Here is a 16,759-nt window from a genome sequence, read left to right as displayed (position 1 = left end):
TTTTCCTGTTGCCCTTGCATGTGTAAAGTCAAATTCGTTGATGGCTTTGAGAATGAACTTTGGAAAGTGGGTTCTGAGTGAGCTTCAGTTCCACCATGAACTTGAATTCACTTTGATCTCTCAAATGAAAGATGGATTCCTCAGAAGTGTGCATCATTTTAGCTCACCTGGACTTTAGTCTGGTGAGATAATGTGATCGAGCAGTGTCAGGAGGTAAATCGGTCAATGAGTGAGTTAGTGAGTTTGGAAGCACTTCAGTCATTATCGCTTGAACCAAGCATTCGGTTTTCATGAAACTTTGCCAAAAGCTTCAAATATGATGCCTAATGAAGGTGTATTTACCACATCATAATCTGCACTCATGAAGGGGATTCACGGGTAGGGGGCGATGGGAGGTGTTTAACCTCCCAAAATAGGTATTTGGTCTCTTCTCCAAAACCACACATGATTTTGATGAAACTTGACCACAACCTTCATCACTCATGATATACCAAAGTTTGTTCATGGCATTAAAAAAATCAGGGTCAAGGGTGATCTGTAGGTGGGGGGGGGGGTTGAGCCCCCAAAATAGGTATTCCTTTCTCCGAAACCACCCTCCATTTTGACGAAACTTGACCACAACCTTCATCACCCGTGATGGACTGAAGTTTGTGCACGGCATTAAAAATGTCAGGGTCGAAGTGGGTCTGTGGGGGGTTTGAGTAACTGTTGCTCCTGATTCATGTGAGCTTCAGGACCCGTGGTCCTATTTTTCAGCTTCACCCCCAGACCCTGAATAATTTGGTACATGACCAGCATGATAGACGCATTCCCTTCCAATAGCTTCAAGAATATGGCAATCAGTGATGACTTTCAAGACATTGTGAAACAATACGACGATTATGTTTCTTGCCAGTGTCAAGAAAGTCCAACCTTACAGCTCTGGTCATCATACATTGAAATGGTGAACATCGTGAATCGATTCATTCGAGCCACGTGATAATCTGATTGGAAAGCCCACATTGCGTCCTGTGTTGAGATTTTGCCTTGGTTTTTCTCGTTTGATCGGATAAACTATGCGCGATATGTTTCAGCATATCTCGCTGAGATGATCAACCTGGAAGACAGCCATCCAGAAATATTTCAGCAAGTAGAAGGTGGTCACTGGACAGTTCAGCAGCAAGACTGCTATAGCTTTTCTTCAACACCATGTAATTAAATGATGGAGCAAACTTGCAATCGTGATGCCAAAACAAGTGGTGGACTTACGGCATTACCCTCGATCCTAATTCTGTCAATAGATGGACATTGTCTGAGAGTGATAGATTGACAGTGCTGCAAGCCTGCGAGGTGCTGTCAGGTTTGACCGATCATCATCGAGCCAGGAAAGATCTTGACTCCACACAAAAAGTACGGGATGATCATGAAGTAAATAACATCATTCGTTACCTCGAAGAGAAGAGCAATCCATTTGAATGAGATCATCCTGATCTGGTTAATATCACATCAGGAGTCGTGGTGAATTGCCTCGTGCAAAACGATCGAATTGGAAGTGGTAGTATTGGAAGAAACTTGTTTCACAACTTCATGGAAGACAGGATAAACTCTGCAAAGGTGGATTTTCATTGCCCGATTACACCAGGTGAATTAAAGACATTCTCAACTCGATCTAAAGCAGTTACCAGTCGAAAAGCAAGTCACGAATTTGTTACTATAATTCTTCTTACTATTGTTAAGATTTCAGCGGTGGCGGGATTCGCACCCGACTCTTGACAGCCAAATGTTGAAGATTCGGCATCGCTTAACAGCACCGCCGTCTCCGGGGTTATAACGCCGGCTGCTTCGGCACAGGTCTCAGGTTACGCGCCTCATATCACAATACCAAAATACACCTGTGCCTTGCCAGCTGGGGGAATGGACCCCGGCTACAGACTGGATTTGTTACAGACCGAGCGGAGTCTGCCAGTCTGTAGTCCGTTTGGGTTTTATATCCAAATCGATCGGATCGTTCCTCGACGCGGCACAAATAAATTCAAGGTGGCAAATCTCGTATAACTCAGCCAGATTTATTGAGGACACATCGGGGAACACAACACAAGCAAAGCATTCACGACAATGTTATAATTAATCTATAACCCATTCTTAACTGGGGAGCTACGGATTACGGGTTTCGAAGGGAACCCTTGCGAGATAAACCTTAGACAACATGGAGACAAGACATGTAGACATGACACAGAGTACTTGGTGATGCCTCATGGACGAGGAAAAGTGTCAAAGGCACGAATGTGGCTCGTGACAAGCCGATGTCAACGGATTCGAGCACCCAGCTCGAGCATGCAGCGTGGCAAAATGGCGGTGGTGTCCTCCTTTTTGTCGTACCACCCACACACGCAGCCTCAGCGCGTTCAGCCCCCGTAAGGTCGACGGCACAAGAGCAGAAGGTCCACAGTGTGCTCCAGCTGGCTTTTTACAAGGTCCAGCATACGAATCCAGGCCTGGCCTGCTCAACAGATCAGGCCAAATCGGGGTATTGGGCTCCGCAGGCGGATCGACGTGATTACAAGACGTCGTCGGGCCATGAGGTGAGTAAGGACAGAGGCTATGTGGTTAGACGCAGGTTGAACCTGTCGATGACCTACTCAGAAAGCCGATCGCAAACAGACACAGCCGTCCCTTGTACAGCCGATCGCCCCACCTCTGTGCTCTCAGTTCCACCTTTTCTTCCTGGCGCTCGCTTCTTTAGGCCACTCCCTCTCAGAGTGCTGGGCGGGGATTCGTTCGGAGAGGGGAAGGAAGGAGAAGAACCTCTCGGTACACCACCACCGTATGAACAATGAACAGCCTCCTATACCTCCCGACACACATGTAACGTCCAATTACTGAACAACCTGGCTAAACATGCATTTAATGGGGGATCTGGGCTAATCCTATATTTAATAACACACAAAGGGCCATTTCCACAACACTATAATTCACCGTCTGTCCGTCTGTCTGTTCCCAGGTACCGGAAAAATGGCTGAACCGATCGCAACCATTTTTTGGGTGTGTAATCCTGGGACCCCTTGGAGTAAAATAGGCATAAATATAATAACATGACCCCCTTGACGGCTCCTGTAGGGAGCGGGTGCTTCTAGTAATGCCCCAAGAGTTTTGACTGGTCGACTGTGATAATTTGGAAGATGTGGTCCTATTTCCACTTTTGCAACTCAATACTTTCAGACTTTTTCATCCGTTAACAATTGGAATATCGATTCATCCAAATGCTTCTCCTCAACAAAATGATTCACCACCGATGACAGAATTACAGCTTTCTGTAGAGTTGGTCGAACCTCAAAGTTGCAATACTTAACCAACACCAAAAGCTCAACTTTCATTGGCATACCAAGTTGTTCCTCATTTGGTGACTCAACAAAGTTCTTTACATCAAACACCATTATTAACATTTGTTGGTTTCACTTGGTCTTCTTTTAATCAATTTACTATTATTGGCAATTTGGTTTCAGATCCCGGATGAGCCCCCAACTTCTGTTATGAGTCGACCTCAGGGCACCGCGGTGAGTACATTCAAAGTCGAATAACTCCTCTGTTTGAGGGAATATCGCTTGTGGAAGTGATTTTTTTGGGAAATCAGCGTATCGAAATCTATGGGAAAGAACCATTTCTATGTCGTTTGCTGAGGGTAGCACAAAAACGTTTTTTTCTAGCCATTTCCAGAACCAATACATTATGGCCTAGACCTCGTGTCATTGTGTGTGAGTGTGATGTCAGGACGAACATATTTGGGACTCCTGACAAACTCAAATCATCCGCAACGTCAAACAGGTTGACAGCACATAAAGGAGGGGAGTGTGACGTGCGAATGGGGAGGGTTAAAGCACTCCATACACAGATAAATTTGACAAACAGGTTGACTTATTGTATTGCTCCGTCAGTGAAGCGATGGGTCCGGTGAGCTTTATGGTTAACAAAGTGGTTTGTGGTTGCATTCTGCAAGCAGCTATACATAACTCAAGTAAATCAAGAATTAGTGATTATAATGAGCTCTTTCTTTAAAAGTTTACAGATGTAGTAATTTTTAGATCCTGGTGGAGGATCTCTAAGTCTTACTCAAGTTGTTGTTCTTGTGGACTTTTTTGTTTCACAGCCTCCAGTTTTCATCGAAACTTCCTGAAACTTGACATATATATGTAAAAATACCCTGCGCAGACAGTAACCATCACCGATATTGAAAATTCCTCCTAGAAAAAAGAGTGATGACGTCAAAATATCTCCGCTAATGGAAATCGCCTAAAAATTTATCTCTGAAACGAGGCAAGCGTTTTGAATTCTGTTTGCGGGAATCGAACAGGGCATTAGCAGAGATGAATTACCGCACATATGATACATCACTATGACGTCATATAAATTTTTATGACGTCATTCATATTTTTTGACATTTTTTGTTTCACAACCCAGAGTTTTCATCGGATCTTCGTGAAACTTGCCATGTATATGCAGAAAGGCCACGTGCAGGCAGTAACCTTCTCCGATTTTGGAAATTCTTCCTAGAAAAAAAGCTGACGTCATAATATCGCCGCTAATGGAAATCGCCTATACCATTATCTCCGAAACTAGGCAAGCTGTTTGAATTTTGTTTGCGGGAATCAAGCCGGGCATTAGCACAGATAATTTATCTCAAACGTGATACATTACAATGACGTCATATTCGTTTTTATGACGTCATCATTAAGAGGACGAGGATCTTACCTCATTTGAGCTTGTTAATGTAAATATTGCAAAATTAAATTTTAAATAGAGGCGGAGAAGATATCGATGTCCATCAGCATAAATTGCCTTGTACAAAGCGGAGAACATTAAATATTCAAAATAATAAATCCGATATCTCTCAATAAGATACCGTAAATTTTATATTTTAAGAATGTTGGATGACAAATCATCAAACCGGCTGAGAAGAATCAAAAGGATAGGAAGAATAAGATGGCAAAACAGTCGGTTTTTTTTATCGGCGGTGTAGTTGGGATATTTATATTCTTTGAAGCTGCTCTGCTTATTCTCAACGTCATATAATTTCAATTTTTTTTTTATAGAAGCAAACCGAAAGATTTTCTTCATCAGAGAAACGTTGCGGCGTCTAAAGGTATAAATAAACTGAAGAAAGATAAGACTATAATTTCGTAAACGTATATGTACGACATGTATTGGGAGACACAGCAAGTTGATTAATTTATTTTTAACCAATCACGCTGGTCTGGAGTTTTTTTTCTTCTTTCTTCTTTCTTCTTTCTTCTTTCTTCTTTCTTCTTTCTTCTTTCTTCTTTCTTCTTTCTTCTTTCTTCTTTCTTCTTTCTTCTTTCTTCTTTCTTCAAACGTGTGCAACATCTACTTGAGGTGAATAAACGGTGATAAAGTATAAAAAAAAAAAAAAACTCTTGGCAATGTTGATCCAGAGAGTCGTTCGGGGTTTGAGGGGTTTGTTCGGATGATGGATCGCTTTGTAATGAGGTCCGCAGACCAAGCAACCGCGAGAAAGGAATTATTGGCAGTTCAAAGAAAATGTGGACCCGACCACGTGTCCCCAAAGCGTGATGGGGACAGCCGGAACCTCCTCCCTGGGACCATGACCACGAGGTCGACTGAAGGAGCTTTGAGTCGAGTGAGGGTTCCAACCAGCAAAAGTGAGAACGCCGGTAAATAGTGTGAGAAGATGAGTCTTATTAAATTGGCTAAATGTTTCATTTTAACGAGTTGTTTGCAATGACTGAGTGTGACCTCTTCTGAATGTCTTACTCTTTGGTATAAAAATAAATAAATAATGGAAAAAAAATCCTTGTTTGGCACTCCAGAGCTCGAATCCACCTACAAGGCCTTCATCCGCAGCTTGATGGAGTACTGCTCTCCCCTCTGGGCTGGCACCCCTGCCTCGCACCTTGCTCAGCTTAACGCCATGGAAACCAGGGTCTTCATCCGCAGCTTGATGGAGTACTGCTCTCCCCTCTGGGCTGGCACCCCTGCCTCGCACCTTGCTCAGCTTAACACCATGGAAACCAGGGTCTTCATCCGCAGCTTGATGGAGTACTGCTCTCCCCTCTGGGCTGGCACCCCTGCCTCGCACCTTGCTCAGCTTAACACCATGGAAACTAGGGTCTTCATCCGCAGCTTGATGGAGTACTGCTCTCCCCTCTGGGCTGGCACCCCTGCCTCGCACCTTGCTCAGCTTAACACCATGGAAACTAGGGTCTTCATCCGCAGCTTGATTGAGTACTGCTCTCCCCTCTGGGCTGGCACCCCTGCCTCGCACCTTGCTCAGCTTAACACCATGGAAACTAGGGTCTTCATCCGCAGCTTGATGGAGTACTGCTCTCCTCTCTGGGCTGGCACCCCTGCCTCGCACCTTGCTCAGCTTAACACCATGGAAACTAGGGTCTTCATCCGCAGCTTGATGGAGTACTGCTCTCCTCTCTGGGCTGGCACCCCTGCCTCGCACCTTGCTCAGCTTAACACCATGGAAACTAGGGTCTTCATCCACAGCTTGATGGAGTACTGCTCTCCCTTCTGGGCTGGCACCCCTGCCTCGCACCTTGCTCAGCTTAACACCATGGAAACTAGGGTCTTCATCCGCAGCTTGATTGAGTACTGCTCTCCCCTCTGGGCTGGCACCCCTGCCTCGCACCTTGCTCAGCTTAACGCCATGGAAACCAAGGTCTTCATCCGCAGCTTGATGGAGTACTGCTCTCCTCTCTGGGCTGGCACCCCTGCCTCGCACCTTGCTCAGCTTAACACCATGGAAACTAGGGTCTTCATCTGCAGCTTGATTGAGTACTGCTCTCCCCTCTGGGCTGGCACCCCTGCCTCGCACCTTGCTCAGCTTAACACCATGGAAACCAAGGTCTTCAAGATCATTGGAATCTCTCGTGATGAAGCTGAGTATGAGTCCATGTCACTTCACCATCGCAGACAGGTCTGTGGTCTCTGTCCTCTACCGCCTCTTTTGTGGTCTTTCAGTACTTTTGGCCTGTTCCTCTCCCCACCCCACTCCCCACTGCAAAGCACACACCGTCCACCATCACGGGCAGATCGATGAATTTCAATATGGGGAGGTGTGCTATGTCATAGTGCCAAACGGGGAGAGGGGAGTGGGGAGTGTGGGTGGGGGGGCAGTGGATCTGAGGGCTTTTCACGAGGAATATTTGAAAAACTCCCGATCGTCAGAAACGGAATTTTGGCAATTTGCGTCACTGTGATTGGCCAACGATTATACATCATAGCACGGAATAGGAACTACCTCCCATAATCTGTGGTCATAGCGTGCCTTATAATTGACACACATGAGAAAATTGAATGGTGCAAACCCCACTTTATCTGCCACAAAACTATATCCAGTTATGTATAATTTATCATAAAAATTCAAAGAGGTGGGCATGTTCCCCCCCCCCCCACACCCACACTCCCCCCCCCTCTAGATGTGCTGGTGCACCATTAACAGCTGCTCATGAAACTCCCTAAATCCAGAATTGCTGCTCTCCTTAACACTTTCGTTCGTTTTTTTTTTTCTAAAAAAATTTGTGCTCTACACGGAGGTATACGCTATACAGAGTGCTCTTCAAGTTTAAGTTGTAAAAACACACACACACACACACACACACACACACACACACACACACACACACACACACACACACACACACACACACACACACACACACACACACACACACACACACACACACACACACACACACACACACACACACACACACACACTTTGATTACCACTAAATGCAAAAATCCAGTGTAATTTGTCTTGAGGTCCTGGAACTAAACAAACAATACATATTTATAACGGCAATCGGCCCACAACTCGTGCAAAATCTCGTGCAATCGTTCAATGCATAAATTCCAATTTGGTTTCAGGATTCCAATGGGTATGGTCAGGTCAGGTATGGGAGCATGTGCCAGAGCAGCGCGTCGCTGCGTCCACTTTCTGCCGGTACTCCAGGGGCCTCCGTCTGGCCACCCCCCCAGGCAGATGCCTGGCCCATCCCCATCTCCTTGAGATGCCAGTCAACCTGCTACAACCACGAGGCATGTGGTCGGCCCATTGGCCTCCTCCACTCACGAGAATCCCTCGCTGAGAGAATCTGGTGAGCAGGATCAGAGTCAGGAAAACGAGCCACATGTCCATACAGCCGCAGCTGATGCTCACGGACCATGCAGGTAACAAATGTCATCTGAGTCTCTCTCAGCAACCGCTCGTTGGACACAAAGTCCGACCAGCGACAGCTAACGATTCTCCGAAGAGACCTAGTACCAAAGGAATTGAGTTTCCGTCTCAGATTCCTGGTCAGTGTCCAAGTCTCACATTGGTAGAGCAAGACTGGAGGGACCAAGGACCTGAAGACTCGGACTTTCATGCTTCTGCACAGGTACTGACCGCCACACCCCATGATCCAGTGAATCTATGACTCCCTGGGCCTGACACATGTCTATTGACCGCTGGCTCACAGCCAGCAGAGACATGAATACCTCTGCCAAGGTAAATTGATCTCTCCATGACAACATCCTCACCACAAGCAGGTGGAGACAAGATGGCAGCATGCAAGATGTCATTGAAAGCCTGGATCTTAGTTTTAACCCAGGAAACCCGTAATCCCAGTGGCTCTGACTCCTCATTCAGCACCACGAGAGCCCCCAAAAGAATATCTAGGGTCTCCGCAAAGATGACTGCATCATCTGCAAAATCAAGGTCAGAGATCTTGACATTCCCAAACGATGCACCGCAACTTGATCTCTCCGACATCCTCCCCAGATTCCAGTCCATGCAAGTGCTGGAAAGTGTGGGGGGCAGTACATACCCCTGACAAACTCAAGTAACTGGAAATAAGTTGGAGATGGTTTCACCACATCTCATAGTACTCTTAGAACCAGAGTATAGTTCAGACAGATTGATCAGCTTTGGTGGCACACCACGAAGACTAAGAATCTTCCAGAGGGCATCCTGGTTCACTGAATTGAACGCTTTGTAGAAATCAACATAGGTTGCAAGCAGCTCCTGCCGAAACTCTCATCTGCGTTTGGTGAAGACCTGAATGGCAAGGATACAGTCAATCGTTGACCTCTTTCGTGTAAAGCCTGACTGCTCTGGGCACTGGGGCTCAAGCAGATGGTGGCGAACCCTATCAATAATTATGAAAGCAAAGACTTTGCCCGGCACTGTGAGCAGTGTCACCCCTTGGTAGTTGTTGCAGTCCTTGCGATCACCCTTCCCTTTCCAGAGAGGGACAACAGTGCCCCTCTTCCAGTCAGTTGACACTATCCCTGTGTTACAGGCAGAGCATAGAACTGAATGCAATGACATGAGTAAATCATTTCCACCAGCCTTGAGAAGTTCAGCATGGATGCCATAGATCCCAGGAGCCTCACGCCATTTTAACCGGTTCACCGCAGCCCGTGTTTCCACAAACAAAGGTGGATCACAGTTGATTGGAGGATCAGCAATATGGATAGCAACACCTGAAATCCAACTCAACAGCTGATGGATCGGCTTGATACAGCTACTCGAAGTAACCGACCCTGGGAGCTTTCACTTCAGACTGCTCTGTCAAAAGCCCACCACCATCTGCTCTAACTACAGTACACCAGGGAGCGGGCTTGGAGGAACGCAGTGCGCAAATTCCCCTGTAAGCAGGACGAGAATCACTTGACCACAGGTGGTGCTCTACCAGATTTCTTGCACATAGGCCCCCTTGTCCACTCTCAGCACGCTTACAGTTTTATGCCTGAACAGCTCAGCTCTGCCATTAAACCTGGCCCTGCGACTGGTCAATGGTATCCAGTGTCCCATGAGAGAATTTCTTCTTCACTCTCCGGTGAGTTCCAAGCCATCCTCCAGCAATATCAAGGATGGTGGTCTTGAAGGTACATCACAACTCTTCAGGATTCCCCAAAGAACTCAGACCCCACCTAAATCTCCACCAAGCCTGTTCACAAAGTCCTCAGCTACCCTGTCATCCTTGAGCTTGCCAACATCCAGCCTCGGCTGGGATGATACCATTCTCCCGGATTTAAGCTGAAACTTCAGAGGTGCTACCACAAGCTTGTGGTCAGTTATTGAAGAACTGAGCACTCCGGTGGACCATGCAGTTCTGGATCATCCTCTTGTGACCATCAATGAGCACATGGTCAATCGCCTTTGCCACACCGCCAGCTTTGGGAAACCAAGTCCAGCGATGAGCCTGTGGGTACTGAAATCATGAACCAGCCACCCAAAGTCCTTCTTGCAAAGTCAAGGAACTTATTGCTATTCTGGTTCACAGTTCCAGATCCATGGGGACCAACATGTCTCGTAACCATCCCCATCGGTTCCAGTCGATGCATTGAAATCTCGCCTGGGACACTGATCAACCACAGACTCGAGCGTGGCATAGAATGCGTTCTTCACGGTTAGATCACTCGCTTCAGTCAAAGCATATGCAGAAAAAAGGGAAACAACACCCAAAGAGTGACGAATCCTTCGTCTGATACGTTCGTTGACTGGTGTTACCTCAATTATCATTAGAATCAGCTTATGGACACAGCAACAGCAACTCCTTGGGCATGGTAACCATCAGAGCGACCAGACCAATCGTAGGTATAACCACCTGCCATGATCTCACCACTATCCGGTCTCTGAACCTCAGAGTTTTGCAATACCGATGTTCAAACACTTGAGCTCAGATGGTAACAGATAGGTGATCATCCTCCCTTTGGGACAGGATATTCCAGGCACCCACCCGAACGGACCGCCTCATGTTAACTCAAGGTAACCGCCGTCTGGTGGATGACACCTCAGCACCACCCTGACACACACTTCCACAATCTGACCCGGGAAGGTTATCCTGTGTTTTTTACTTACGAAATCTTTATGACTTCCGTCCTCTATTTGTGTGTGTGTGTTTGTAGGCACGATAACTCGAACGGAAGAAGCTACTAATGTCAAATTACACCACGTGATTCAGGAGGGTGATGTCGAGCGCTGATTAGATTTTGGTCAAAATCGGTCAAAGGTCAAGGTCACAGTGAGGTCCAACATCCAAAACATGATAACTCGAGAACGGAAGAACCTACCAATGTCAAATTACACCCCGTGATTCAGGAGGGTGATGGCAAGGGCTGATTAGATTTTGCTCAAAATCGGTCAAAGGTCAAGGTCACAGTGAGGTCAAACATTCGATTTTTGATGGTTTTGTACAGAATCATCGTAAAAACTTCTGGTTTGCGTCGCGACCTTCTCTGGAGACAGCTTTTATTAGACAAGGTCAGAGGTCAAGTTGATGATTTCGTAAGTACCAGTCTATGACTGCTTGTTTTTCTGTTTATCAAAGAGTGGGGGTCCTGAAGGCTTTGCGCAAATCCCATCATCCAGTAAGCTTCCCTGTGGAGGGCAGCTGCATGTGAGGTACTCCCACGAAGTGGGTTTTCAATTTTTTTTTTTTACGGTTTTCTGGTGTTTTGTCGAGTGAAGGGTTTTATGGTGGCTGCAGTGCAAGTCCTGCCATCAACCTCCTTAAAAAAAAAAAAAACAGTAACCCAACTGCAGGACGACGTCCGCAGATGCAGTTGGGCACGAGATATGGATGGCCGTTGGCTCACAAGGAGCTCCTCCGCCCTTTGATTCCAATTCAATCCTCTGATTCCAATGGTGAATCCATGTTTTGTCACCAATTACAAGATTCATGACAGCTAAATCTACATTCAACAGTTTGAGAATCTTGCAACATGATGCTAGCTGCTGTTGTCAATTGTGAATGCTGAGGTTGAGGATGAGCCATCTTTTTGAGGTCCTGGGCATGCTCAAGTTGTTGTGAATGCCAGGAGAGAAATTCGAAGTTTTCTGGATATTTTAATAACTTTAAGGTGGCGATCCTCCATGATTATTGCCTCGACTTCGGCAACAAGTTCTCCGATGGTCCTCTGCCAGGCGTCTTAACCTGGGGTCACCTTCAAGTGACTCGTGTCCTTTCTTAAAACTCACCTATATACCCATTTGGCAAGTTGAGCATGATGGCGTGTTTCAGCCGTAAATGTTCACCACATGTTTTTGGATTTATTTTGAATGTCCGCCATCTGATTTTGTATCAAATGCTTTTCTGTGTACAGGAGAGAAAAAGCCTGGATCAGAGAGGTCAGGGTGGGCTTCCACAGAAAACGTCCTTGATTGGCATTTCATACGTGATGTCGGCCTTGACTGTGACTATGTGAGGTTGTACAGCAAGTCTTTGGCTGATGATTTGCTGACTGCTTGTGAAGAACAAATCAAGTATTTTTCTGGTATGTGCTGTGCATGGTTTGAAGTGTGGAGTGTGGAAATGTCTTGGTTATGGGTGTGACCCTTGTTCAATCCCTGGAAAGTTCCCAAAACAATTTTTTTTGTTGTTGTTGAAATTTTTACCCTTGCCGGAGGAGGGCATTTCATTTGGGTTCGTTTCTTTTTGTCCATCCGCACAGTACTTGTGTTTTTCTCCGCAACTGCTTGTCGGATTGAGATGAAATTTTCACCATAGGAGCGACTACTCATGTGGAATGTTTTATTGATAATTATGACATCGTAGGTCACGTGGTGTGGCAGCCATGCTGGACAAACTTTGGACCGCTGTATCTCTGAAACCGTAACGAGGAAAAAATTGAAACTTTGCACATGGCAAGTACTCCTCATGTGGAGTGTGGTTTTAAATTTTTTTCTTTATTTTAATGGTCATGGGTGCTTTTGTTATAACATCATAAATGCATATGTAGAATGCTACATCGGATTGATATGAAAATTTTTGTCATCTGGAGATAAAATGGTCCACAGAAAAAAAAAAAACATTTTTTTTTTGCGGCATCGGTCACATGATTCGGCAGCCATACTGTTAAAAAAAAAAAAAAACCTTCAAAAATCTCTGAAGTGCCTTGGAACAGATTGAGGTGAAACTTTACACATGACCACTTATCCATGAGGAACAAAAGATTCACACATGATGTCATAGGTCACATGGTTTGGCAGCTATAATGTATTTACCCTAAAACGTATAAAAAAATCTTGTCCAGAACACTTGAAAGATCTAGGGGAAACTTCACACAAATGTTCCCCAAGCCATGGGTGTTTGTTGAGGAATAATTGATGGGTCGCACGGTTTGGCAGCCATATTGGATTGAAGAAAATATTAAATAATACTTTCTCCAGAACCGCTTAATCAATTGATGTGAAACTTCACAATTATGATTTTGTAATTATGGGGAATACGTTTTAAATTTCAACTTGATCGGATGCATGGTCTGGCAGCCGGAAATATTTAATATTTTTGATCTGGGTTTTATTTTTTGTTTATTTATTAGATTTTTGTATTTTTTTTTTGAATAAGGCTCACTTGGTTGTTACCTGGATGGGTTTCAGGTTAGAGTAGTAGCAGCTGAAATGCAAATCCTATCCAGGTTCCTCCTGATTACTTCTCTTTGCTTTTTGCTTCTTTGGGTTCCTTCTGATTACTCCACTGCAGGACTGTTTGTTCCTATTTGGTCTTCCATTTTATTTGAATTGAATTCATTTAAATCTCATTCTGAATTCATTTGAATAATCATACAAAACGTCAGGTGTCCAATCAAAGCAGGACGTCTTGCTTACCCAATCATCACTGCCAGCAGTTATAAAGTGGCAGTTCTAATTATGTCTCTTATTAATTACATAACACCAGTACACAAACACCACACAAAACAAGTTCTGGTGAGTGTCTGCAATCTCTGATTGCTCTTTTTCTTGTTTTCATAGTTTTTATATTGGGCTGGCAAGATGGCTGGAGTTACACACGCTCACCTCTCATCTGTTTAGCCTGGGTTTGAATTCCGACCCAAGTATATACCTTCACCCGGTGTTCCACAGACAGGGTGATTCATCAATGTGTGTGCTGTCCCTTGGATGGACGTTGAACTGTGAGTCCCATCTGCCGGCATTAGTTGGTGAATGTTAAAGACCCCATGGTGTCCTTTGCGATGAGCAGGCACGCTATTGCCAGCACCCTAAACAAATTTCAAATTCTTGCCTTGACTTCCTCAGGCGGAGTGGTGATTAGACCAGGATTGTGGCCTAGTAACTGATTCGACAGCAAAGACGCTCTACTTTGGGCATGGTACATGATTTATGATGATTTTTATATTTTGTAATCAATGCAAAATTTATTCCATATAATATTTCACATTAGTTTTTGTATGATCTATAAGTTGTAATTGCAATCCCGATCCCAAAACATGAAATTTTTCTGTTGACCCCAAATGTTTTTTATGCTTGCGTTTTACAATTTTGCCTAATTTTATCCTTTCTTTGCATTTGGGACTTGCAGGAGACCTAGCTCGTGTATGCATATTTGGAAAATGGCACAACATCCCACGTCAGCAAGCCTCATACGGTGACCCAGGTTTCATGTACCGTTACTCAGGCCTATCCCTGTCCCCAGAACCATGGGTTCCAGTACTCAACAGAATTAGACATGACCTCGAGTGTCACTTGGGCCTTGCATTTAACTTTGTACTTGTTAACAGGTATGTCCTTGGGAGGGCCTTGTCGAAGCAATTCCTTTGTCGGCTCACTCCGGAAGCTGTATTGGCAAACGACAGTGTTGCATGCTGCGTATGTTGCAGAGAGGATTTTTGGATGTAAATGTGTGTAAGGGAAACAAAACACTTCTTGTTATCGCATGTTTTCAAGGCAATTATGAAAACGATCTGGTTTAATCATTTGCTTATTGCAGTCATATAATGAACATGTACGATGAGAAAAGGGATTTTATCATTTCATATAATTTATTTACACTCATTACCATGTGTGTATGTACCCTGGTTTATAACAGGATTAACCTTAATTATTAACAAAAAAGCAAGGAACTAACTGTATGTAGCCCGAGCACATCTCTTGTGGTGATCCAGTAAACATGTAATTAAAGTCTTTCATAGCCCAACAACCAACACAATAGTCATGTCTTAGCTTTTGAGATCTTTTACGTGATCAGTTTGTAAATAACTTAAAATGTTATTTTATGTACTTGTGAAATAGTCCAATCAGTTAGTCTTGAAAACACACACACACACACACACACACACACACACACACACACACACACACACACACACACACACACACACACACACACACACACACACACACACACACACACACACACACACACACACACACACACACACACACACACACACACACACACACACACACACACACACACACACACACACACACACACACACACACACACACACACACACACACACACACACACACACACACACACACACACACCAGGACCCCAACATTCGCGGGGGTTAGGTTCCGGGGATTTCCCGACCTGTGAAAAATCCACGAATGTCAGGGAAAATCTCATGAGAATGCTGTGGAAATGGATGAAAATCCATGTGTGTCAGGGTAAAAATCGAGTGTGATGCTGTATTTGGCAGCTGATAATTAATTAATCTCCGCCATCGAAGATCGGAGGTTACTGTTTTCACCCCTTTCTGTTTGTTTGTGTACAGTATTACGGAAAAACTCCTCGACGGATTTCGACGAAACTTGGTGGGGGGATTAGGTATGGTCCAAGGATCATTCCATTAGATTTTGGACCTGGTCCAAAATCCAATATGGCCGCCATGACGGCCATTTTGAAAAAATATTAGAATTTTTTTTTTTGCATTTCTACATGTTTTAAGTGATTTCCAACCCCCCCCCCCAAAAAAAAAAATTGTTAGAGAAAAAAAAAATTTTGCAACTTTTTTCAACAAGATTTCGATTTTGTTTTTTGCATTTCTACATGTTATAAGTGATTTCCAACAAAACATGCCAAAATTATAATTGCGGCTGATTTTGGAACTTCAGGTGCATATACCCACGTAAAATAAATTTCTGTCTCAAGGAATCTAGTTATGACGAATTAATTCAGTATGTAAAAGTTAAAAGTAAAAGGGAAAGTTGCAAACTATAACTCTGTAAGCACTGTTGACGTCAAATTTAATGAATAGGATATCAGGTTCACTTGAGTGACCTAGCAGTATTGGCGGCGGAGGTTTTGCACTCTACCGAGTGCTCCACCTTTAGTTAATAGATGTGGTGAGCGGTCATTGTGTTTGGTCTGTATGTAGCTTGCTGCTAATTACACTAATAGATATGCTGAATGTTTCCATTCTTTAACTCACAGGAGATGATATCTTTCCAATCTGCAGGCAGATTATGCTGAGCGTTTTTAAAATGTAACAGCTCAGATGGTGCTGTTTGTAGCAAGATGGTGATTTACACTAAGATGTGCTGAATGTTTCCATTGTGTAATATCCATATGTGGGGACCTGGTAATTACTGGATGCATTAATCGATGCTGTTAGTGTTTTCATTCTAATATGGAATAGGCAAAGCCGAGAAGCGAACGTAGAATTCTTCTTACATTCGCTTCTCATGTCAGGTCAGGTCAGGTATGGGAGCATGTGCCAGAACAGCACGTCGCTGCGTCCACTTTCCGCCGGTACTCCAGGGGCCTCCGTCTGGCCATCCCCCAGGCAGATGCCAGGCCCATCCCCATCTCCTTGAGATGATGGTCAACCTGTTGCAACCATGAGGCACGTGGTTGACCCACTGGCCTCCTCCACTCATGAGACTCCCTCGCTGAGAGAATCTGGTCAGCAGGATCAGAGTCAGGAAAACGAGCCACATGTCCATACAGCCGCAACTGACGCTCATGGACTATGCAGGTAACAAATCTCATCCGAGTCTCTC

At 44.6% G+C, this 16,759-nt stretch overlaps 1 protein-coding gene across 10 annotated transcripts in view; it reads left to right on the top strand.

Moving 5' to 3' along the window:
* Positions 1–5,373: 5,373 nt before the first annotated feature.
* Positions 5,374–16,759, top strand: part of LOC147011944 (DNA oxidative demethylase ALKBH2-like) — a 48,046-nt gene continuing 36,660 nt past the window's right edge. For 3 of the 10 annotated variants that reach the window (XM_085857740.1, XM_085857741.1, XM_085857738.1), the window contains exons 1-3: positions 5,374–5,666; positions 12,115–12,285; positions 14,331–14,529. In XM_085857740.1, coding sequence (XP_085713866.1) covers positions 5,459–5,666; positions 12,115–12,285; positions 14,331–14,529 — 578 coding nt within the window. In that variant the 5' untranslated portion in view covers positions 5,374–5,458. Of the gene's footprint in view, positions 5,667–5,822; positions 6,938–12,114; positions 12,286–14,330; positions 14,650–16,759 lie in introns of those variants that run through there. The other 7 variants (XM_085857743.1, XM_085857742.1, XM_085857739.1 and 4 more) reach the window with 6 other exon arrangements.

Source organism: Eptatretus burgeri, chromosome 15 (genome assembly GCF_056783735.1).
Source record: "Eptatretus burgeri isolate ZD-2024b chromosome 15, Ebu_testis_v1, whole genome shotgun sequence".
NCBI classification, from domain to species: Eukaryota; Metazoa; Chordata; class Myxini; order Myxiniformes; family Myxinidae; genus Eptatretus; species Eptatretus burgeri.
Note: the sequence above shows the minus strand (reverse complement) of the source record. Positions and strands in the feature narration are given on the sequence as shown.